Source organism: Pseudophryne corroboree, chromosome 3 (genome assembly GCF_028390025.1).
Source record: "Pseudophryne corroboree isolate aPseCor3 chromosome 3, aPseCor3.hap2, whole genome shotgun sequence".
Classification (NCBI taxonomy): Eukaryota; Metazoa; Chordata; class Amphibia; order Anura; family Myobatrachidae; genus Pseudophryne; species Pseudophryne corroboree.
Window position 1 is genome coordinate 472,930,806 of NC_086446.1, and position 25,543 is coordinate 472,956,348.

Genomic DNA, 25,543 nt, shown 5'->3' on the forward strand with positions numbered 1-25,543 from the left:
TTACTGAAGCTCTCACTAGTGTTCTGGTCATAGCTGATGTGATAACAACTAACTAATAGTAAGTCTGATTGATTAACAGTATACAGTAGTTTGCTTCATACTGACAAAAGACAACTCCTGTGGCTTTCACAGATTGTCACGCAGCCCTGAATCAGGCCCCATGTAATCAGGAACTGCTGTGTTAGCAGGAATATGTAGCTGCTATAGGCTTGTTACAAATCTCTATTCATGGAGCAGCAGTGAGGCTGCAGACAATATCTCACCTCTAATGACCTACTGAAGCTCCCACTAGTGCTCTGGTCATAGGTGATGTGATAACAACTAATATTGAGACTTATATATTAACAGCACTGCTGAAAGAAGCGTGGTACAGAGTACCATTAAGAATTATGGTGGTGGTACATAGTACCACCAACCCACCGCTGTGGCATAATTTATAAGGAGCATTTATGTGTGTGGGACATAAAATTGTGTCAGTGGCATAACTGTGCGTGGCATAATATGTAATAGGCATTACGGTGTGTCGTATAATATGTAAGGCACTTCGGTGTGTGTGGCATAATGTGTAATGGGTGTTACTGTGTCTGGCATAATCTGTAATGGGCATTACGATGTATGGCATAATGTGTAATAAGCATTATGGTGTGTGGCATAATGTGTAATGGGCATTACGTGCTTGGCATAATGTGTAATGGGCATTACGGTGTGTGGCATAATGTGGCCATGCCCCTATGGTCATGTAGCCACTCCCCTAGATTTGTATGATGACGCCCCCTAACGACACATGACCATGCTCATTTTTACAATCCATACCATTAAGAAAAAAATTCTACTTGCACCACTGATTATTTCTCTCATCCTCCCATGTCTACAATTCAGGACATTTTTGGGGGGGCATTGGAGGAGGGCTATTCAGGTCCTTCTGCTTGTGGGGCAGGCAAAATGCCTGATTTATAAACGTAATCTCCAGTGGGAAAGGGACTACAGTATCAGTTACCTAGGGAGAAGAGAAGCTGTGTCCATCAGGCATCCATTGAGAGCTGTGAGGAGAGGGATGGGGCACTGACGCTCTCCAGCACTCATTGCGCAGCTTCTAAACTGACATACTGTATTAGCTGATGATATAATAGAGTAAACTTTTTCTTATAGTCAAGTTGTCATATTTACTCAGTTTTAACTAAAATGAACAGAGCAAAAGAGAACTCATGAGGTGAAAGCAAGTGGTTTATTGCAAGTAAAACAGGAATTAAAGTAGTAAATATTTAATGGGATGTAGACGGCATTCCGATGGTCAGAATCCTGACACAATACCAGCAGCAGGATCCTGATGGGTCAAAATGACGACAACTTTAAAGGTAAATATTACAGTTAAGGTTAGGATTAAGGGGAGGATTAGGGTTAGGCTGCAGGAGGGGTACAGTCAGGGATAGGCTGTGGCAGGGGTGGGTTAGGGTTGGGGGTAAGGATAGCCTTAGAATACTTACCAAAAATTGTTGGCATATTCACCATTGGGATCCCGTTGCTGACCTTCAGTATTCTGACCGTTGGGATGCCGTACCCAACCCATATTTAACCAATATAATGTGCATATGAATGTCAGTGACTGGAGGGCAAACAAGTTATCAAGTACAGGATAGACTGTATACATAGAAATAACTGGTTCTTAGCAATCCAGAATGAACAGTGATCTTGATAGTACAGATTCAAGGCAGTCCAGGTTATGCAGTGCTGTTGAAATGAGGACATTTGTAATAACTGGCTGAAAACATTCCCCGGTATACAATAATTTTGATAGTAAAAAATTGTGCCATAATAACAGATTCAAAGCACCCCAGGTTATATAAGAATATTGCTAGCTGGGATTCAGGTTATATAAGAATATTGCTAGCTGGGATTCAGGTTATATAAGAATATTGCTAGCTGGGATTCAGGCTATATAAGAATATTGCTAGCTGGGATTTAGGTTATATAAGAATATTGCTAGGTGGATTCAGGTTATATAAGAATATTGCTAGGTGGATCCAGGTTATATATTAATATTGCTAGGTGGGATTCAGGTTTTATAAGAATATTGCTAGCTGGGATTCAGGTTATATAAGAATATTGCTAGCTGGGATTCAGGTTATATAAGAATATTGCTAGCTGGGATTCAGGTTATATAAGAATATTGCTAGCTGGTATTCAGGTTATATAAGAATATTGCTAGCTGGGATTCATGTTATATAAGAATATTGCTAGGTGGGATTCAGGTTATGGGGTGAGGGGAAAGTGTCCTGCACAACCTGTTTTGAATGGTAATGAAAAAGATGTAACAAACCAGCAATATGGAAGATATTTGTGGAGAATGCTCCGAAAGTAAATTATCCTGCTGGTGGTGCTCCCCGAGGTCAAAGATAAATCAATCACAAGAGAAGGTTGTTCCTTGAAAGAGATCAGGGAACCTAGAAGTAAACCTCTTTGTGGGGGCACTCTTATTTGATTATTATAATTTAAAATATAACTTTTATTTAATCAATTTAAATGAATATAGTATTCAACCTTTCCCAAACATAATTTTTTTTCCAAATATAATTTTTTAAATATGCATAAAAAGTAATTAGGTTCAGAATGCAGTAAATATGCTCAAAAAACTGAGAGTTTCTTTATCCTAATTAATCAGGCCCCAAAATGCGGGTCGCCCATGGGTGAAAATATAGTCTCTTACGATTTTGAAAAATAAGGTCAAAAAAAAAAAAAAAAAATAATAATCTTATTCTGACCCAACGGCACGTCAGGATTTCCTAGCGGGACACCCGGCCTGCGGCTCATAAAAAGGTATCAAGATCATATGATGTCTAAGTGTTGGTGGTTACTCATAAAACCACCAAAAGCCGCTAATTCTAACAATATCTCACACAGTCACATAGTGTTTATGTATGTCACTCCTGTTGGAAAAAAAAAAAAAAAAAAAAAGATATACTGTAAAAATTAATGATTTCGCAGCAAGGAGATGTTCCCAAGTACCTGTAAAAAAGTATCAAGATCATATGATGTCTAAGTGTTGGTGGTTACACATAAAACCACCAAAAGCCGCTAATTCTAGCAATATCTCATACAGTCACATAGTGTTTATTTATATCACTCCTGTTGGAGAAAAAGATATGCTGTAAACACTAATGATTTCGCAGCAAGGAGATGTTCCCAAGTACCTGTAAATGAGAGAAACATGTATCTGTTTTTTGCAATTAATTGCTGTTTCTGATAAAAATAGGAACCGTCAAAACAGTCTTTGTGAATCAGAATCTCAGACTTTGTATTGCTAGTTACATTGGAAATATCAGACAATAACCAAAAAACAGAAAACAGGTAGGTAACTGAATGATGTCGATCTCCCTGTAAGAATGGTCATAGATTATAATTATGCCATGCACATTAGGAGTTTAAACACTCCACAAGTTTATGACAGTCCACTTTAGTAAGATATAGTAATATTTTTGTTGCAGCAAGAAGGAGTAACAATGAGATTGAAGTCTCTCTGTGACTGATGCAGATATAAATTGACAGAATTGGATTTTCGAACAATTATAGCTCAAAGACATGTAATGTGGAGAATACTGATCATTTTCTTTAGTGTTGTGAAATGTCTAAATCATCTCCTGCTGTAGATAGTACAGAGGCCCGTCCCATATGTCTAACCGACTTCTGCTGCCTTCCCATATGTGTGCAAGCACACAGTGAATGAGAGGTGAGAGAGCCGGTCCGGCGGTAACGGGCTGAAGAAAGAAAGAAGTGTATCATCTGTCACCCGCTGCGGCGCCCTGCAACCCTGTTAACCGTGGTCAGCGCAGAGTTCACAGGAGCCGCCGTGCAGGTGATGAGAGTGCACTGAAATACCTAGTGGGGATGAGATGTCCCCATGTGCAGCGGCTGCGGCTGGTGTCTCCGTCAGTGCCGAAGTCCGGACCCAGTGACGTATCTCGGGATTCCGGAAGTTGCGTCATGTGACGCGTAAGAACAGGAACGTACGTTTCACCCTAACAGCGGGCTTGATCACCATCTGCCTGACTGGTATACCCCTTCATGGAGATTTTAAATGGTAGTGACCCAATCACCATCAAGCTAAAGTAATGAATGACAGTCCGATCAACCAATGAGAGAGTAATTAAATCATTGGTTTCCATGTGTGATGTAGTCTGAGAATTTCACTAATTCAGCACAAAGAATAGGGAAAGATAGTCCCTATTGCTGATTTTTCTAGTTCAGTTAGTAAATAAATATATAAAAAAAGGGATGAGTAAAATTATCGGAAAAAAGGACAAAAATAAATAACAAATGAAAAATGTAATAATTGAGGATATAATTAAAGGTTATGTAAATGATGAAATTAAATAAAAAATAATAATAATAATATATAATGTTTCTGAAAGAAATAGGAAATAAACTAAAAAAGTATATATACTGAAAAAATATATATGTACACTAAAAAAATATTGTTGTAGAGGATTAGAAATAAAGTATAATAGGTAAATGAGATAGTGTAGATGAAGGATCAAATTACTGAGTGTGATGATTTACTGAGGATATTGTGAATATAAAGAAATAAAAAATAATATAAGATGTATATATACTTTAAATAATAATAAATAATAAATAATAATAAAATCAAATTAAAGAAATATATAGAAATATAAAAATAAAAAATATATAGTAGGATAAATGAAGATAAATATTGAAGAGTAATTAAACATGATATAATTATGAGCTTATGTAGATAGAAGATGATGATAATAAACATCTGAGATAGTAATTATAATAATATGTGTAATTCATAGTAATTTTTGGTTTATAATATGACTATATTGATATATGATAAAAATGACAAACGCGTATGCAATTATGCACTCCCGTCTGTATAATTCGCTAGATGTCTATGATTGACTTGATACAATTAACTATGTACTAACATTTATAGGTATCCACTGGATATATATGAATAAATAGGTATAATTTTGAATGAGGAGTAAAGAAAAACAATGAGATTGATACGGAGGGTTAGGTTAAGTTGTTAGGAAAGCACTATAATTAATGTTTTCATTAAGGCCCATGGGAGATATCGAGCCCAATCTAAAAATCCACTGACTCTCCCTTCTGGTTTTATGAGTAACCACCAACACTTAGACATCATATGATCTTGATACCTTTTTATGAGCCGCAGGCCGGGTGTCCCGCTAGGAAATCCTGACGTGCCGTTGGGTCAGAATAAGATTATTATTTTTTTTTTTTTTTTTGACCTTATTTTTCAAAATCGTAAGAGACTATATTTTCACCCATGGGCGACCCGCATTTTGGGGCCTGATTAATTAGGATAAAGAAACTCTCAGTTTTTTGAGCATATTTACTGCATTCTGAACCTAATTACTTTTTATGCATATTTAAAAAATTATATTTGAAAAAAAATTATGTTTGGGAAAGGTTGAATACTATATTCATTTAAATTGATTAAATAAAAGTTATATTTTAAATTATAATAATCAAATAAGAGTGCCCCCACAAAGAGGTTTACTTCTAGGTTCCCTGATCTCTTTCAAGGAACAACCTTCTCTTGTGAGGGATTCAGGTTATATAAGAATATTGCTAGGTGGGATTCAGGTTATATAAGAATATTGCTAGGTGGGATTCAGGTTATATAAGAATATTGCTAGCTGGGATTCAGGTTATATAAGAATATTGCTAGGTGGATTCAGGTTATATAAGAATATTGCTAGGTGGATTCAGGTTATATAAGAATATTGCTAGGTGGGATTCAGGTTATATAAGAATATTGCTAGGTGGATTCAGGTTATATAAGAATATTGCTAGCTGGGATTCAGGTTATATAAGAATATTGCTAGGTGGATTCAGGTTATATAAGAATATTGCTAGCTGGGATTCAGGTTATATAAGAATATTGCTAGGTGGGATTCAGGTTATATAAGAATATTGCTAGCTGGGATTCAGGTTATATAAGAATATTGCTAGGTGGATTCAGGTTATATAAGAATATTGCTAGAAGGGATCTAGGTTATATAAGAATATTGCTAGCTGGGATTCAGGTTATATAAGAATATTGCTAGCTGGGATTCAGGTTATATAAGAATATTGCTAGCTGGGATTCAGGTTATATAAGAATATTGCTAGAAGGGATTCAGGTTATATAAGAATATTGCTAGAAGGGATCTAGGTTATATAAGAATATTGCTAGCTGGGATTCAGGTTATATAAGAATATTGCTAGAAGGGATCTAGGTTATATAAGAATATTGCTAGCTGGGATTCAGGTTATATAAGACTATTGCTAGAAGGGATCTAGGTTATAAGAATATTGCTAGGTGGGATTCAGGTTATATATTTGGGCATCCAAAACAATTTTTGGAAGATTTTTCTGCCTGGCTCCCTCACTTTCTATCCTCTGACATCTCCACCATTATCATGGGTGATTTCAATATTGCTATTGATTGTCCAAAATCTGCTGCGCATGCCTCCAAACTACTCTCTCTAACCTCCTCTCTTGGCCTCTCCCAATGGACTGACTCCTCTACTCATCAGGCGGGCCACTGCCTTGATCTAGTATTCACCAGACTATGCTCCATCTCTGAACTCACTAACACTCCTTTCCCCCTATCAGATCACAACCTTATCACCTGCATGCTTTCCTCTGTTAATTCAAACCCTGTGTTGCGGAAGTTCTCCAATCTTCCTCAAACTCGCAGAAATATTAACACAATTAATCTTCAAGAACTTTCCACTTCACTCCAACAACTGCTTTCACCTATTTCTGCATTCACCTCTCCTGAGATGGCTGTATCACACCTTAATAAGACTCTAGAACTAGCCCTTGAAGTGGCTCCAGCTACCCATCACACTCCACGTAGGCCTAGATGTCAACCATGGCACTCCAAATTAACAAGACAACTACAAAAACTCACACGAAAACTTGAACGTCAGTGGCGTAAATCTCGTATTTCAAGTGACTTCCTCACATATAAGACAGTCTTCCATTCTTATAAAAATGCCCTGGACATTGCCAAACAAACATATTTCCAAACTCTTATCTCTGCTCAAGCCTCTAACCCCAAACGACTCTTTAATACATTTAAATCACTTCTGAATCCTCCCGCACCTACCCCACCAGCCACTATCAAGGCACAGGATCTTGCTTCCTACTTCAAGGAGAAGATTGATAAGATCCGAGATGAAATGGTATGCTCTTCGGCAGCCAGTGACCTGCTCCGTTCTTTACCTGAACCCTCTGGCACTCTTTCTTCATTTGATCCCACAAATGAAGATGAAGTATCATCACTCTTCTCATCCTGCTTCTCTACTACCTCTCCTCTTGATCCTTTACCCTCACAAATAAGTAAAGCTCTGTCTCTGGTGCTCATCCCTACCTTAACTAACATCTGTAATCTCTCTCTCTCTACTGGTATTTTTCCTTCACTCTTCAAGCATGCAGTTATTACTCCCATTTTAAAAAAACAAAATTCTGACCCTAATGCTCTCTCAAACTACCGCCCTATCTCTCAGCTCCCTTGTCTCTCTAAGCTACTTGAGAGACTTGCCTACACTCGACTCACACACTTTCTTAACTCATACACTTTGTTGGACCCACTTCAGTCAGGCTTCCGTTCCCAACATTCCACAGAGACGGCACTGACTAAAGTGGTTAATGATTTGGTCACTACGAAGTCTAAAGGCCACTACTCACTACTTATTCTTCTAGATCTATCTGCTGCATTTGACACTGTAGACCACTCTCTTCTCATACAGACACTACAATCCCTAGGTCTTAAAGACACAGCCCTTTCTTGGTTCCTCTCGTACCTATCTAATCGCTCCTTCAGTGTTCGCTTCTCTGAATCTACCTCCTCTTCGCTACCTCTTTCAGTTGGAGTACCGCAAGGTTCAGTCTTGGGTCCTCTGCTTTTCTCTATCTATACCTCATCTCTTGGTAAACTAATCAGCTCTTTTGGTTTTCAGTATCATCTGTACGCAGATGATACTCAAATCTACCTATCCTCCCCTGACTTGTCCCTATCTGTACTGGACCGTGTCACTGAATGCCTTTCTGCTATCTCATCCTGGATGACATCTCGCCACCTCAAACTTAATATTTCAAAGACAGAGTTAATTATATTTCCACCGGCCAATAGTAGGTACCAACCTGATATCTCTATCACTGTTGAAAACTCGACTATCTACCCTACCCCACAAGCTCGCTGCCTAGGTGTCATCCTTGACTCTGATCTGTCCTTTGTTCCCCACATTCAATCTGTCTCAAGATCATGTTACATGCATCTAAAAAACATATCCAAAATACGACCATACCTTACACAAGACACTGCTAAAACTCTAATCCACGCTCTCATTATTTCCCGCATTGATTATTGCAATAGTCTCCTAACTGGTCTTCCCAAGACGAGACTCTCACCACTACAATCCATTCTGAATGCAGCGGCGAGGCTTATCTTCCTCGCTAGACGTTCATCGTCTGCAGATCCACTCTGTCAGTCCCTCCATTGGTTACCTGTATTCTACCGCATTCAATATAAAATACTTTTACTCACACACAAGGCCATTAACCAAACTACACCAACGTACATCACTTCGCTTATCACAAATATCTCCCAACCCGACCTCTGCGCTCTTCACAAGACCTGCGTCTCTCATCCACACTCATTACTCGCTCCCACTCACGACTGCAGGACTTTCATCGGGCTGCACCCACTCTGTGGAATGCCCTACCACACACAATAAGACTCTCCTCTAGTCTCCTAACCTTCAAGCGTTCCCTCAAAACTCACCTCTTTAGGCAAGCGTATCAAATTCCTGAACCGCCCACATAACTTTCATAAACCTTCCTATCAAATTACATCCACTCTGTACAGTCCACACATATCCTCACATGTCTTCTCATTCTATGCAATAGATAGCACCTTTCCTTATGTACATATGCCTATAGATTGTAAGCTTGCGAGCAGGGCCTTCCTACCTCTATGACTGTTATCACCCAGTTTGTAATTGTTATTTCAAATTGTAAAGCGCAACGGAATTTGCTGCGCTATATAAGAAACTGTTAATAAATAAATAAATAAATAAATATAAGAATATTGCTAGGTGGATTCAGGTTATATAAGAATATTGCTAGATGGGATTCAGGTTCTATAAGAATATTGCTAGGTGGGATTCAGGTTATATAAGAATATTGCTAGCTGAGATCCAGGTTATATAAGAATATTGCTAGGTGGGATTCTGGTTATATAAGAATATTGCTAGCTGGGATTCAGGTTATATAAGAATATTGCTAGCTGGGATTCAGGTTATATAAGAATATTGCTAGCTGGGATTCAGGTTATATAAGAATATTGCTAGCTGGGATTCAGGTTATATAAGAATATTGCTAGCTGGGATTCAGGTTATATAAGAATATTGCTAGCTGGGATTCAGGTTATATAAGAATATTGCTAGCTGGGATTCAGGCTATATAAGAATATTGCTAGCTGGGATTCAGGTTATATAAGAATATTGCTAGGTGGGATTCAGGTTATATAAGAATATTGCTAGCTGGGATTCAGGTTATATAAGAATATTGCTAGAAGGGATCTAGGTTATATAAGAATATTGCTAGCTGGGATTCAGGTTATATAAGAATATTGCTAGCTGGGATTCAGGTTATATAAGAATATTGCTAGCTGGGATTCAGGTTATATAAGAATATTGCTAGCTGGGATTCAGGCTATATAAGAATATTGCTAGCTGGGATTCAGGTTATATAAGAATATTGCTAGGTGGGATTCAGGTTATATAAGAATATTGCTAGCTGGGATTCAGGTTATATAAGAATATTGCTAGAAGGGATCTAGGTTATATAAGAATATTGCTAGCTGGGATTCAGGTTATATAAGACTATTGCTAGAAGGGATCTAGGTTATAAGAATATTGCTAGGTGGGATTCAGGTTATATAAGAATATTGCTAGGTGGATTCAGGTTATATAAGAATATTGCTAGATGGGATTCAGGTTATATAAGAATATTGCTAGGTGGGATTCAGGTTATATAAGAATATTGCTAGCTGAGATCCAGGTTATATAAGAATATTGCTAGGTGGGATTCTGGTTATATAAGAATATTGCTAGCTGGGATTCAGGTTATATAAGAATATTGCTAGCTGGGATTCAGGTTATATAAGAATATTGCTAGCTGGGATTCAGGTTATACCTGTATAAGAATATTGCTAGGTGGATTCAGGTTATATAAGAATATTGCTAGGTGGGATTCAGGTTATATAAGAATATTGCTAGCTGGGATTCAGGCTATATAAGAATATTGCTAGGTGGGATTCAGGTTATATAAGAATATTGTTAGGTGGGATTCAGGTTATATAAGAATATTGCTAGGTGGGATTCAGGTTATATAAGAATATTGCTAGGTGGGATTCAGGTTATATAAGAATATTGCTAGGTGGGATTCAGGTTATATAAGAATATTGCTAGCTGGGATTCAGGCTATATAAGAATATTGCTAGCTGGGATTCAGGTTATATAAGAATATTGCTAGGTGGGATTCAGGTTATATAAGAATATTGCTAGCTGGGATTCAGGTTATATAAGAATATTGCTAGGTGGATTCAGGTTATATAAGAATATTGCTAGAAGGGATCTAGGTTATATAAGAATATTGCTAGGTGGGATTCAGGTTATATAAGAATATTGCTAGCTGGGATTCAGGTTATATAAGAATATTGCTAGCTGGGATTCAGGTTATATAAGAATATTGCTAGAAGGGATTCAGGTTATATAAGAATATTGCTAGAAGGGATCTAGGTTATATAAGAATATTGCTAGCTGGGATTCAGGTTATATAAGAATATTGCTAGCTGGGCTTCAGGTTATATAAGAATATTGCTAGAAGGGATTCAGGTTATATAAGAATATTGCTAGGTGGGATTTAGGTTATATAAGAATATTGATAGCTGGGATTCAGGTTATATAAGAATATTGCTAGAAGGGATCTAGGTTATATAAGAATATTGCTAGCTGGGATTCAGGTTATATAAGTCTATTGCTAGAAGGGATCTAGGTTATAAGAATATTGCTAGGTGGGATTCAGGTTATATAAGAATATTGCTAGGTGGATTCAGGTTATATAACAATATTGCTAGATGGGATTCAGGTTATATAAGAATATTGCTAGGTGGGATTCAGGTTATATAAGAATATTGCTAGCTGAGATCCAGGTTATATAAGAATATTGCTAGGTTGGATTCTGGTTATATAAGAATATTGCTAGCTGGGATTCAGGTTATATAAGAATATTGCTAGCTGGGATTCAGGTTATATAAGAATATTGCTAGCTGGGATTCAGGTTATATAAGAATATTGCTAGGTGGGATTCAGGTTATATAGGAATATTGCTAGCTGGGATTCAGGCTATATAAGAATATTGCTAGCTGGGATTCAGGTTATATAAGAATATTGCTAGGTGGGATTCAGGTTATATAAGAATATTGCTAGGTGGGATTCAGGTTATATAAGAATATTGCTAGGTGGATCCAGGTTATATAAGAATATTGCTAGGTGGGATTCAGGCTATATAAGAATATTGCTAGCTGGGATTCAGGTTATATAAGAATATTGCTAGAAGGGATCTAGGTTATTGTTATGCACACCAGTGCCTGCAGGAATGTACTGGTGTCTGAACAGAGAGGGATGCAAAACAAATGAACTCACAGACAGACTGGGATATATGACATTACGTACACAGAAGGTGATAGGGTAACAAAACCAACACAAAGTGAACAGAGAAGCCCAGAGGCTAAGAAACTGGGTATCTCCCTAGTATTAGAAATGCTCAGATGGAAAAAGCAAGATGTTGTGTTTTAATACGTAGAGAACCCGAAATGCTGTTGCTAAGGGCAACAGCAAAACCCTAAAGGGTTACCAACGGGTGTGGCAGTAAACTCCTTGGTCAGAGATGGAATAATAGACACAAGGAGAGTCTCCACAATCCTAATTCTCACTTGCAGGGCACAGGTTCAGCTTACTGCCACTAAACTGACACATGGACGCCCTGCACAGTGAGAGAGGATTAAGCATGCAGGTCTGAAAGTACAGCCACAAACCTGCTGGGTTCACAGAATAGCAAAAGAACCTCAGCAGGCTAAACGACTGACTCCAGTCTTACTGCTAGGTCTGGATTGGCAGAGTGTAGTACCAAATCCCCAGGCCTATTTGCAGTAAGCAACAACAAATACAAAGCTACACAGTACTGGCTAACTTTCAGGAACTGACTAACCAACAAAGATTCAGCAGCATCTGCTTAACCTGAGAAGAGGCCTTATAAAGCAGGTGCTGTCCACGCCCCACTCAGACCTCACAGACTGTGAGCACAAAAACCAGCACCGGATCCCCTGCCTGTAACCACTGCACAGCAAAAGACCCGAACCGGAGTATCAGCTGCGCTCAGGTTACTCCGCTAGCACTTGTCTCCCGGTTGCCATGACGACGTGGCAGCACAGGGCAGGAGACCCTAACAGTACCCCCCCTCTGACGAGGGGTCAAAGAACCCCTACCACCGGGTTTATCGGGGAACTGCGAGAAGAAAGAGCGTATCAGTCTGGGGGCATGAAGATCACAACTGCGTACCCACGACCGCTCCTCCGGGCCATACCCCTTCCAGTGCACCAAAAATGACAGCCGACCCCGAACCATCTTGGAGTCAAGAATCCTTTCAACAACAAACTCCCTCTGGCCACGTATCAGAAGAGGGGAAGGTCTTCCTCTGGAAGAAGGATTACTAATCGCCCGTTTTAAAAGGGAACAATGAAATGTTTTATTGATACCCAAAGAACGGGGCAGATCTAACTGAAATGCCACCGGATTGATAACCCTGGTGATCTTATAAGGGCCGATGAACCGGGGGCCTAACTTATGAGATGGCTGTCTCAACTTCAAATTCTTGGTAGACAACCAGACGAAGTCTCCTAATTTGAAGCTGCAGGGTCTTTTCCGCTTATCAAAAACCCTTTTGGTCACTAATGACACAGACACAAGGGCTTTCTTCACTTTCCTCCAAATACCTCTAAGGACCGAAACGACAGAGGAACCACCAGGCGTGGAGTCCAGGGGGTCAAAAGAATTGGCCTTAGGATGAAGCCCATACACACAAAGGAAGGGAGATATCCCTGTAGCAGAGTGAGCCGCGTTGTTATAGGCAAACTCCGCCATGGACAGATGAGCAACCCAGTCAGTCTGACACTTGGAGACATAACACCTGAGGAACTGCTCCAAGGACTGGTTCACCCTTTCAGTCTGCCCATTAGACTGCGGATGGTAGCCTGACGACAAGCTGACAGAAATCTGGAGATCGGAACAAAATGCCCTCCAGAATTTGGCCACAAACTGGGATCCGCGATCAGAGACCACATCAAGTGGCAACCCGTGGAGACGCACAACATGCAGCATAAATAATTCAGACAGGCGTCTGGCCGATGGCAGCCTAACCAGTGGAACGAAGTGCGCCATCTTCGAAAACCTGTCAACGACAACCCAGATGGCTGTCATCCCCGAGGATTTGGGCAAGTCCACCACAAAATACATTGAAATGTGGGTCCATGGCTTAGATGGAATAGAGAGTGGATGTAATGGGCCAACAGGAACCCCTCTAGGAGTCTTATTTCGGGCACAGATGTCACATTCCCGAACCCACTGATCCACATCCTTAGCCACCGAGGGCCACCACACCGCCCTAGATAGCAACTCCCGAGTTCTGGCAATACCCGGGTGACCTGCCGACTTCTTGGCATGGAATTCCAGGAACACTCGTTGTCTTAACCTAGGAGGCACAAACAAAAGACCTACCGGAAGGTCTGGAGGAGCCTGCTCCTGTGCTCTAAGGACTAATGACAAGAGGTCCTGGGTAATGCCCACTTTAATACATGATGGGGACACAATGGGCAACGGCTCCTCGGTGGTCTCCTGGATTGGAGCAAAACTCTGCGAGAGCGCATCTGCCTTGATGTTTTTTGACCCAGGGCGATATGTTATCAAAAAATTAAAGCGAGCAAAAAACAAAGCCCATCGTGCCTGCCTGGCATTGAGACGCTTTGTTGACTCTAAATATGCCAAATTCTTATGGTCGGTGAGAATTGAGACCACAAACTTAGCCCCCTCAAGCCAGTGTCTCCAGTCCTCGAGTGCATCCTTAATAGCCAACAATTCCCGGTTACCCACGTCATAATTCATCTCGGCAGGCGAAAATTTACGGGAAAAGTAAGCACAGGGATGAAGGCGATTATCAGACACTCCCATCTGAGAAAGCACTGCCCCAATACCCATCTCAGAGGCATCCACCTCCACCACAAAAGGACGCTCTGGATCTGGGTGTCGCAGCACCTTGGCCGAGACAAATGCCCTTTTGAGACGGGCAAAAGCCGCTTTGGCCTCACGAGACCAGTGAGCAACATCCGCCCCTTTCTTATGAGTGCCACCAAGGGCGCCACTATAGACGAAAATCCAGCGATAAATCGTCTATAAAAATTTGCAAAGCCCAGGAAACACTGAAGCGCCTTCAAACTAGTGGGCTGCACCCAATCCAGGACTGCCTGTACCTTGGAACTCTCCATTTGGAAACCTTCTGGGGAGATAATATATCCTAGAAATGCGATTTGCTGAACTTCAAATTCGCACTTCTCCAGCTTCGCCCCAAGCCGGTGGTCTCTGAGTTTCTGGAGGACTAAGCGTACATGCTTCCGATGTTCCTCCAGGGAATGGGAGAAGATTAGGATGTCATCTAAGTATACGACTAAGAATCTATCCAAATATTCCCTGAGCACATCGTTCATGAAATCCTGGAAGACTGCCGGGGCATTACAGAGCCCAAAAGGCATCACCAAATATTCATAATGCCCTGAGTGGGTATTAAAGGCAGTCTTCCATTCATCCCCCTCTCTTATTCGGATTAGATTGTACGCACCGCGTAGGTCAATCTTAGAAAAATTGTGGCAGTACGAAGCTGGTCAAACAAGACCGAAATGAGAGGCAATGGGTATGAGTTTTTAATCGTGATACGGTTCAATTCCCTGAAGTCGATGCAGGGTCGCAATGAACCGTCCTTTTTACCCACGAAGAAGAACCCCGACCCAACTGGAGACTGTGAAGGTCTGATAAATCCTTTAGCCAAGTTCTCCTGAATGTACTCTGCCATAGCCTGAGTCTCAGGACGTGACAGGGAGTACAACCTGCTCTTGGGAAGCTTAGCATTCGGCAACAAATTAATGGCACAGTCATAGGGGCGATGGGGAGGTAGTACCTCTGCAACTTTTTTGGAGAACACGTCCACAAAATCTGCATAACACCCTGGCAATCCTGGCAAACTTAGCTGCGAGAGCCTGACTGGAAGGCTCAAGCAACTCCTGAAACAATCAGTACCCCAACTAAGAATCTCCCCAGAGACCCAGTCAAATTGAGGATTGTGGGCCCTTAACCAGGGTAACCCCAACACCAATGGGTTAAAGTACAGACAGTCACATAAAAGGACAATTGTTCAGAGTGTGTGGCTCCAATAAACAAAGAAATCTGGCTAGTGCAAGAGGTAATTTTACCCTGGGATAATGGTTCCCCGTTTAACCCACAAATCTCAATTTCCGACGCCAGGGGTACTAAGGAAACAGAGTGTTTCAGGGCGAATTGGCGGTCCATAAAAACCCCGTCGGCCCCACTGTCCACAAAGGCATCAGTCTTGACAGTTTGACTGAAGATCTTCAAGGTCACCGGAATGATAAAAGTCTTCTTGGGAAATTCTGACTTCTGGCCTGACAGGATATTTCCCATCACCCTCAGGCCCTGAAGTTTTCCGGCTTTTCTGGGCATGATACTACCACATGACCCTTATTCCCACAGTACAAACACAACCCCTGCTGTCTCCTCCGCGTCTTCTCACGCGAGGAGAGGCGGGTAGCCCCAATCTGCATAGGCTCCTCGGAAAATTCCTCAGAGTCTGAGGTTCCCTTGGGAAAGAAGGAAACCTCGGTCTCCCTTTCAAGCCTACACTCTCTCAGCCGTCTATCCACCCGGATGGATAACTGCATGAGCTGATCCAAGCTATCAGGCAAGGGATATTGTACCAGTTGGTCTTTTATCTGGTTAGAAAGACCTCTTCGGTACTGGTGTCTCAGGGCTGGGTCATTCCACTGGGTATCATGGGCCAACCTCCGAAACTCCGTACAGTAAACCTCAACTGGCCTTCGCCCTTGCTTAAGGATCGAAATCTGAGCCTCGGCTGAGGCCGTCTTGTCAGGGTCATCATACAACATGCCCAGTGCCGTAAAAAAAGCATCAACACTTTTAAGCGACGGACAGTCAGGCTGCAACCCATATGCCCAGACCTGTGGGTCTCCTTGTAGCAAGGAAATCACTATGCCCACCCGCTGAATCTCTGACCCAGAAGACTGAGGCCTAAGCTGGAAATATAGCTTGCAGCTCTCCTTGAAACAAAAGAACTGCGAGCGATCTCCAGAAAAACGATCCGGAAGATTTACTTTCGGCTCCTTAAGCCCTGAAGGTGCTGCTGCTGCGGGAGCTCCGCCAGCGGCCTGGGAGGTGTGCATTTTAATGGACAAATCATTAAATTGTCGAGTCAGGACCTGCACCTGATCGACCACCTGTTGCAACGTATTTTGAGGGGTATGCTCCATATTCCCACAAAATTTCAACAGGAGTATTGGGCTGCTGAATATGTTATGCACACCAGTGCCTGCAGGAATGTACTGGTATTTGAACTGTTATGCACACCAGTGCCTGCAGGAATGTACTGGTGTCTGAACAGAGAGGGATGCAAAACAAATGAACTCACAGACAGACTGGGAAATATGACATTACGTACACAGAAGGTGATAGGGTAACAAAACCAACACAAAGTGAACAGAGAAGCCCAGAGGCTAAGAAACTGGGTATCTCCCTAGTATTAGAAATGCTCAGATGGAAAAAGCAAGATGTTGTGGTTTAATAAGTAGAGAACCCAAAATGCTGTTGCTAAGGGCAACAGCAAAACCCTAAAGGGTTACCAACGGGTGTGGCAGTAAACTCCTTGGTCAGAGATGGAATAATAGACACAAGGAGAGTCTCCACAATATTAATTCTCACTTGCAGGGCACAGGTTCAGCTTACTGCCACTAAACTGACACATGGATGCCCTGCACAGTGAGAGAGGATTAAGCATGCAGGTCTGAAAGTACAGCCACAAACCTGCTGGGTTCACAGAATAGCAAAAGAACCTCAGCAGGCTAAACGACTGACTCCAGTCTTACTGCTAGGTCTGGATTGGCAGAGTGTAGTACCAAATCCCCAGGCCTATTTGCAGTAAGCAACAACAAATACAAAGCTACACAGTACTGGCTAACTTTCAGGAACTGACTAACCAACAAAGATTCAGCAGCATCTGCTTAACCTGAGAAGAGGCCTTATAAAGCAGGTGCTGTCCACGCCCCACTCAGACCTCACAGACTGTGAGCACAAAAGCCAGCACCGGATCCCCTGCCTGTAACCACTGCACAGCAAAAGACCCGAACCGGAGTATCAGCTGCGCTCAGGTTACTCCGCTAGCACTTGTCTCCCGGTTGCCATGACGACGTGGCAGCACAGGGGCAGGAGACCCTAACAGTTATATAAGAATATTGCTAGCTGAGATCCAGGTTATATAAGAATATTGCTAGCTGAGATCCAGGTTATATAAGAATATTGCTAGCTGAGATCCATGTTATATAATAATATTGGTAGGTGGGATTCAGGTTATATAAGAATATTGCTAGCTGGGATTCAGGTTATATAAGAATATTGCTAGAAGGGATCTAGGTTATATAAGAATATTGCTAGCTGGGATTCAGGTTATATAAGAATATTGCTAGCTGAGATCCAGGTTATATAAGAATATTGCTAGCTGAGATCCAGGTTATATAAGAATATTGCTAGCTGGGATTCAGGCTATATAAGAATATTGCTAGCTGGGACTCAGGCTATATAAGAATATTGCTAGCTGGGATTCAGGCTATATAAGAATATTGCTAGCTGGGACTCAGGCTATATAAGAATATTGCTTGCTGGGACTCAGGCTATATAAGAATATTGCTAGCTGAGATCCAGGTTATGCAAGAATATTGCTAGAAGGGATCTAGGTTATATAAGAATATTGCTAGCAGGGTTCCAAGTTATCTAAGAACAGAGGTGGAACTCCCAGAGACAATGGATTAATTTGCCACTGGGTTTCAACCCTGAAGGGGGCATTTTTTCCACCATTGTCTCACATTCCATGTCTTTGCTGCTGTAACGGAGCTGCCGAGCAGAGCGCCAATCAGCATAAGTGGCACAATCGCTTCGTGACCTGGTCTCAGTGGTCTGCACTGGTGGCGGAAGCCTGACTGAGGAGTTCTCACACACACTGCGGGCATGCAGGAGAGCAATCACATTTTATATGTTTGTCAGTGAAACTACCTAATAATAATAATGATGATGTAATACAGAACTATTGTTGTGCTCCCCTGCCCAGGGGTGTAGCGAGGGTGGTTCCAGTGGAGCGCGAGCACCGGGCGACAAAAAAGTTAGAGGGCGCGCTGCCACCCACCCCCACGCCCTTTCCGTGGGCCACTGTACTGGCAGCAGCAGAACAGGAGAAGCATGGGGCGCACACTGAATCGGATACTAGGTAGGGAACAGGGCAGGCCAGAGGCGACAGCAGGAGCTCTGCCCAGTGCCCACCCTCTTTATACAGTATGTCTCACTGTGTGCTTGTAGCTGTGCAGCAGGGTTAGTTCTGTCCTGCCCAGGCTGCTGTGGCATCTCTCTGCCCCAGCTGCTGCAGCACTTCTCTCTACATTGATGTTGCAGTACCTCTCTCTGCTCCAGCACCTCTCTCTGCCCCTTAGGCTGCTGCAGCACCTTTCTCTGCCTCTCAGGAAATTCTGGGACATTATTTTAATTAAAGCATAGTGGGATTATCAATTGTGGGATATCAGTTCTAGGGTTAAGGCATTGGGGACTATAAAATAGTGTGTGTGTGTGTGTGTGTGTGGGGGGGGGGGGGGGGGGGGGGCAATTTTGATGCAGTATTTTCATTGAGAGTTTAGGGGGGGGGGGGGCTGTGGAGGGTCACATTTGGGGCATTATTTCAATTGAGGCATTGGGAGATTATCAGATTGCCATGAGCTCCTCAAGGTCTACAACCACCCTTGTCACCAATTTAGGATTTTTTAAATATCATTTCTTTTCAAATGTAACATGCCACCCCATGTTGGCTAGGCCCCCAATTCAGTATTCAGTATAGGGGAGGGGGGCACCAAAACATACCCTTGCTCCGGGCACCATGGCACCTAGCTACACCTCTGCCCCTACCTATATAATGCTAAATTTATACATATATTCATGTTACTTTGTAGCAAGCTTATGCCACAGCTTTTATGTTGGATTACAGTTAAATCTACTTAGTAATTAATGTGTAACAGTAGAGTACTATTGGTAAAGTACTTCTTTGGCACTGGACTTATCTACATGGCATCCAAGTGAGAATGGGTATACAAGCCTGTATCATGCTATGCTCTGTATAATGTACAGTATCACTGCATGTACAGTACTTGTAATGTACTTTATCAGTGCATCACTACATGTACCTGTATAGTGTACTGTATCACTGTGTATACTGGCTGCTGGATGCATGTACTGTACATGTACAGCCACTCTCCTGTGGTCATTTACTAAGCCCTGTACAGAAGTTTTGCTCAGCCTTAGTACAGTGGGAGGAAATGTGGCAGTGAGCCTCATGTTAGCATTTTTGGAAGTCTGCATTGCGCAATTGTCTTCTGGCAGCTAGAGTTTGTGCCCAGCACTGTGTGACCCATGCTGCTACCTCATGCATGGATGTATGAAGTTGGCATTGGGGGGAGCACCAACATTTATCTTGCCTCCGGCCAACTGGGGTGAGGTTATGGCACTGTATAAGAAAATTGTTAGCAGGTATCCAGGTTACAAAAGAATGTTGCTAACAGGTAAGCAGTAATAATGGATTCCTTCCTAGCAACAATTTTATTGCTAGAAGACAACAGAGCAGTAATAACAAATTCAAAACCAGTCCAGGTTATAGAAGGATACTGTCCAAACTGATAACTGAGCAGTGGTGACAGATCCTAGATAATCCAGAATGTATAATAATGCTATTAGCAGACAATTATGCAAAAATAAAATTTTCATAAATCTTGCCATGGACAAGGAGTACAGAGATCCAGGATATTCAGTGAAGGCCAAGGAGCTGGTAGCAGGAATCCAAGGTCAGCAACAGGGGTGGTCAAAGGGGAGACCTGTGCCGGGCCCCAAGGATACGCAGCTTAGTGCCCGGCAGGGATGTGAGCCATCTTGTCAAAAGAGGTCACTTAGCTGTAGGTGGTATGAACACAGTGTCAGAGTGACAGGAGCCTCTTACATACAGTGACGCAAGGGTGCGCCCGCTCTTCGGGGTTAAGCTCTGTTGCAGGCTGTTGCGGGACATGGCAGCAGCTTTACTGGCCACGACTCCCGAGCCCCGCACCAGCCTCTTCTAGTTGGGTCTGCTGTGCGGTGGTCGGATTTGGGTACTGGGGAGTGCAGCGCAGTTGAGTCTCTCCCCAAGGTAAGCATGGATTGATGAGGGGATACAGGGCTTTTGGATGGAGTGGGGGAGCTGAGAATGCAGCATGGAGTCATTTGGGCAACACAGACTGTGGTGTGTCGGGGAGATATACAATATATAACTATAACAGTTTCTTATATATAGCAGCAAATTCCATTCCGCTTTAATAAATATAATCTGAGGTGGCCCCAGAAGTATCACTGTACCGGGCCTCAAGATATCTGTGGCCGGCCCTGCAGAAATCAGGTATAAAAACAGGAGCAAACAGTCAGGGTTCACAACAACACAAAGTACACAGGAAACAAATAATACTATATAATGACCCAACAAAGTAGCTTTGCAGCAAACCTTCATTTCTGAAAGTAATTTGCATCATGAGAAATGAAAGGTACATAAGTTGGGACATGATCGGCGCACCTGAAGTTAGCAATGCAGAATTTGGTTCAGTGCATAAACAGTATCAATGACACAATAAAGGATCTGTTTTGTTTTCTGACAGTCAGAAGAAGACAGAAAGAATGCCCTTAGACTGCAAGACCTTGTTGATAAATTGCAAGCTAAGATCAAGTCTTACAAGCGACAGGCTGAGGAATCGGTATGTATTCTATTATAATGTAACGTAATATCACAAGATAAATATAAGATTTATTGGTGTAATAACCAGCCTGGCATGTGATTAATCCTAATACTGTAGGTCTTGTTTTTTAACAGGAGGAACAATCTAACACCAACCTCTTGAAATTGAGGAAACTCCAACATGAGTTAGAGGAAGCTGAAGAGCGGGCTGATATAGCAGAATCTCAGCTAAACAAGCTTCGAGCAAAGAGTAGGGACTTTGGTGGAAAGGTAGCAATTCATTTGTTATGCTTTCAAAGCACAAATTATTAATGAATACATTAGGTGTGGATGATGTCCGTAGTTTAACATGTGTTACAGTATAAAGTGTCATGTCATAAACCTGGAAGTGTCTGCATTGATGAGACAGCTCTATATCAGGAGAGCTGTTACAGATGGCAAGTATTCCTGCATACTAAATGCAGCTACAGTATGCAGATGGAAAGGGAGATCTGTAGCAATTTATTTGTGAGACTTGATATTGTACATCTCAACAGATACAAATGTACAGTATGTTAAAGTCTTAATAAAATAAAGGAAATATGTATATGTAGGTCATTCCGAGTTGATCGTAGCTGTGCTAAATTTAGCACAGCTATGATCATTCACACTGACATGTGGGGGGACGACCAGCACAGGGCTAGTTTGTCCCACATGCCAGTGCCACCCCCCCTCCTCCCCCGCAGAAGTGCAAAGGCATCGCACAGTGGTGATGCCTTTGCACTTAAAGAGTAGCCCCTGACCAGCGCAGCTTTAGCGTGCTGGCCGGGAGCTACTCATCGCTTCCCGGCCTGCAGCGGCTGCGCGTGACTTCATGCAGCCGCCTCAGACTGCCCTCCTCCAACGGTCCGGCCATGCCTGCATTGACCAGACCACGCCCCCTTAAACGGCGTCTTAATGCCACTGTCTAGCCCCCTCCTGCCCAGCAACCACCTCAGAGGCGATTGCTAGGCAATGACGTGTCTGCAGCGAGCGACCGGGTCGGAATGACCCCCTTAATTAGAGATGTGCTTTTGTACTTGAACTCATGTCGACCTTTTGACCTGTCGATCTAAAGACCCTGTTGACCTAGAGACCCTGTCGACCTAGTTACTGTCGACCAATAGTGCTCGACCTAGACACTATCAACCTAGTTACCTTCCATACCACACCCATAAACAGGACATGCACACTTTAACAAACCAATCATTTCAGCGACAGGGTCTGCCACACAACTTTGGCTGAAATGACTGGTTTGTTTGGGCCCCCACCAAAAAAGAAGCAATCAATCTCTTCTTGCACAAATTGGCTCTACAGAGGCAAGATGTCCACCTCCTCCTCCTCATCCTCCGATTCCTCACCCCTTTCACGGTGTACATCCTCCTCCTCACAGAGTGTTAATTCGTCCCCACTGGAATCCACCATCACAGGTCCCTGTATACTTTCTGGAGGCAATTGCTGGTAAAGGTTTTACCGGAGGAATTTATAATTTAATTTTGATAAACATCATCTTCTCCAGTAACCTCCTACGCCGATCGCTGACAAGGTTACCGGCTGCACTAAACAGGTATCACAATGGGCTTATTCATCCCAAGGACAACAGGTGTCTCCCCGGTGCCTGATTTAAACAAACCACATTACCATCAGAATCCTCATTGTCAACTTCCTTCTCAGCGCCAGCAACACCCATATCCTTATACTGGTGTACTTCAATAGTGACATCTTCAATTTGAATTTTAGAAACTGGACTGTGGGTGCTACTTCCAGCACTTACAGAGGACGTGCAAATGGTGGAAGGAGCCACCTCTTCCCGTCCAGTGTTGGGAATGTCAGGCATCACAACCGCCGACACACTTGGACTCTCCTTGTGTATTTCTGATACCATGTTAGAACACACAGTTCTTTGCTGTGCTTTTTTGCAGCTTAATTCTTATCATTTTTCTAGCAGGAGTATGAGGGCTTCCATCGTCATGTGAAGCTGAACCACTAGTCATGATCATAGGCCAGGGCCTTAGCTCTTCCTTGCCACTCTGTGTCGTAAAGGGCATATTGGCAAGTTTACTTTTCTCCTCAGACCATTTAAATTTCTTTTTTTTCGGTCTTTTTACTAAACTTTGGCTTTGTGGATTTTACATGCCCTCTACTATCACATTGGGCATCGGTCTTGGCTGACAACGTTGATGGTATTTCATTGTCTATGTCTTGACCAGTTGCAGCAGCTTCAGCACTAGAAACAAGTGGTTCTTGATCTTTCCCTATTTTATCCTCCAAATTTTTGTTCTCCATTATTTTTCTGGAGTTATATAACACAATGGGGGTCATTCCGAGTTGATCACTCGCTAGCAGTTTTTAGCAGTCGTGCAAACGCTAAGCTGCCGCCCTCTGGGAATGTATTTTAGCTTAGCAGAAGTGCAAACGAAAGGATCGCAGAGCGGCTCCAAAAAAAAATTGTGCAGTTGCTTGCGATCACTTCAGACTGTTCAGTTTCCGGATTTGATGTCACAAACACGCCCTGCATTCGCCCAGCAACGCCTGCGTTTTTCCTGGCACTCCTGCGTTTTTTTCCAACACTCCCTGAAAACGGTCAATTGACACCCAGAAACGCCCACTACTTGTCAATCACTCTGCAGCGGCCATTGCGACAGAAAAGCTTTGCTAGACCTTGTGTTAAAATACGGCCGTTGAGAAAGTACTTCGCACGTGCGCACTGCGCCGCATACGCATGCACAGAAGTGCCGTTTTTTTTACTTAATTGCAGTGCAGCAAACATTTTCAGCGATCAACTCGGAATGACCCCCAATATGCGGTACAGGAGAGCGTACCTCTACACCACACAGGGCTAACCCTGTGAAAATTATTTGGATTAAATATTAATAACCCCTTTATTTGGAGTAAATAATATACAGAACAAGATAGCACCACTGAACGTATATGGCAGCGCCACTGGATTGGATTTATACAGAATTATATGGATTTAAATGGAATTATACAGCAGGATCATTGGATTTATACGCCAGTACCACTGGAATTATATGGCAGGATCACTGGATTTATACGCCAGTGCCACTGGAATTATACGGCAGGATCACTGGATTTATACAACAGTACCACTGGAATTATACGGCAGTACCACTGGGCAGCAGAGGACACCACCACTGTGACTGAACTGATGCAGCACAACACAGCACCACTGGACTGGACTTGTACAGCAGCACTGGACATATTGCAGCAGAGGACACCACCACTGTGACTGGACTGATGCAGCACAACACACCACCACTGGATTGATGCAGCACAAGACACCACCACTGGACTGATGCAGCACAACACAGTACCACTGGACTGGACTTATACAGCAGCACTGGACATATGGCAGCAGAGGACACAACCACTGTGACTGGACTGATGCAGCACAAGACACTAACACTGAACTGATGCAGGACACTGAGGACGGAGACACGTCTTCTCTCTACACTCTCCAATGCCGGAGTGAAAATAGCGGCGACGTGCGGCGAGAATCCAACAGTGGGATGATGACATTTTGTCTCGTTCTGGTTTCCGAGTCAGGCAGGAAAACCCGTGCCGGGCTCGGGTGGTGAAGTTCAGGGAGGTTTGGTTCTCTTGGAACCGAACCCGCTCATCTCTAGATATAATTTCAGCATACAGATGTGTCCATTTACATCTAGCCTTCCTCCACATTAAACAGCCCTTCCAGTCACGCCATACCGTGGCGTGACTTGGTAGAGCCAAGCATCTTTATGTGCGACTTATTCCATTAAAATGCGTCTTATTCGCAAACTGGTGCAAATAGAACACCAGGGCATGCGCACCAGTGGTGGCCAGACTGCACATGCACAAACCCCCGGCTTCTATGGACTGCATCAGTTGCAGCCCATAGAATCCGACTAGGGCTGACGGGGCAAGGACGCATATGCTGATTAAAATGTTATCCGGCATGCTATATTCTGTGTGCGACTACGTCTGTTTCTGCATACAAAATGGTACATTACAGTGTTTTCTTAGAAAACACTGTATCATAGCATTTCGTATGCAGAGGTGTAGTCACACACAGAATATAGGCATGCCTCATATTATTTTAAACAGTAGAGTATGCTTGTGCATCCAATTCACATAGCTATGTGAATAAGACACATTTTCAGCAAAATAAGACACCCTACGCTAACATCTGTAGTGTTTTTACAAACATACTTACAGTATGGTTAAACAACAATATTTTGATTGTAAGTTCTACCAAATATTTTTGTGCATTATGTACAGCTCCTAC

At 42.5% G+C, this 25,543-nt stretch overlaps 1 protein-coding gene across 1 annotated transcript in view; it reads left to right on the forward strand.

Annotated features, from left to right (window-relative positions):
• Positions 1 to 25,543, forward strand: part of LOC135056058 (myosin-4-like) — a 100,266-nt gene that overhangs the window by 65,096 nt on the left and 9,627 nt on the right. The window contains exons 37-38 of the mRNA XM_063960782.1: positions 21,164 to 21,259; positions 21,376 to 21,510. Of these exons, the coding sequence (XP_063816852.1) occupies positions 21,164 to 21,259; positions 21,376 to 21,510 (231 nt within the window). The remainder of the gene's footprint in view (positions 1 to 21,163; positions 21,260 to 21,375; positions 21,511 to 25,543) is intronic.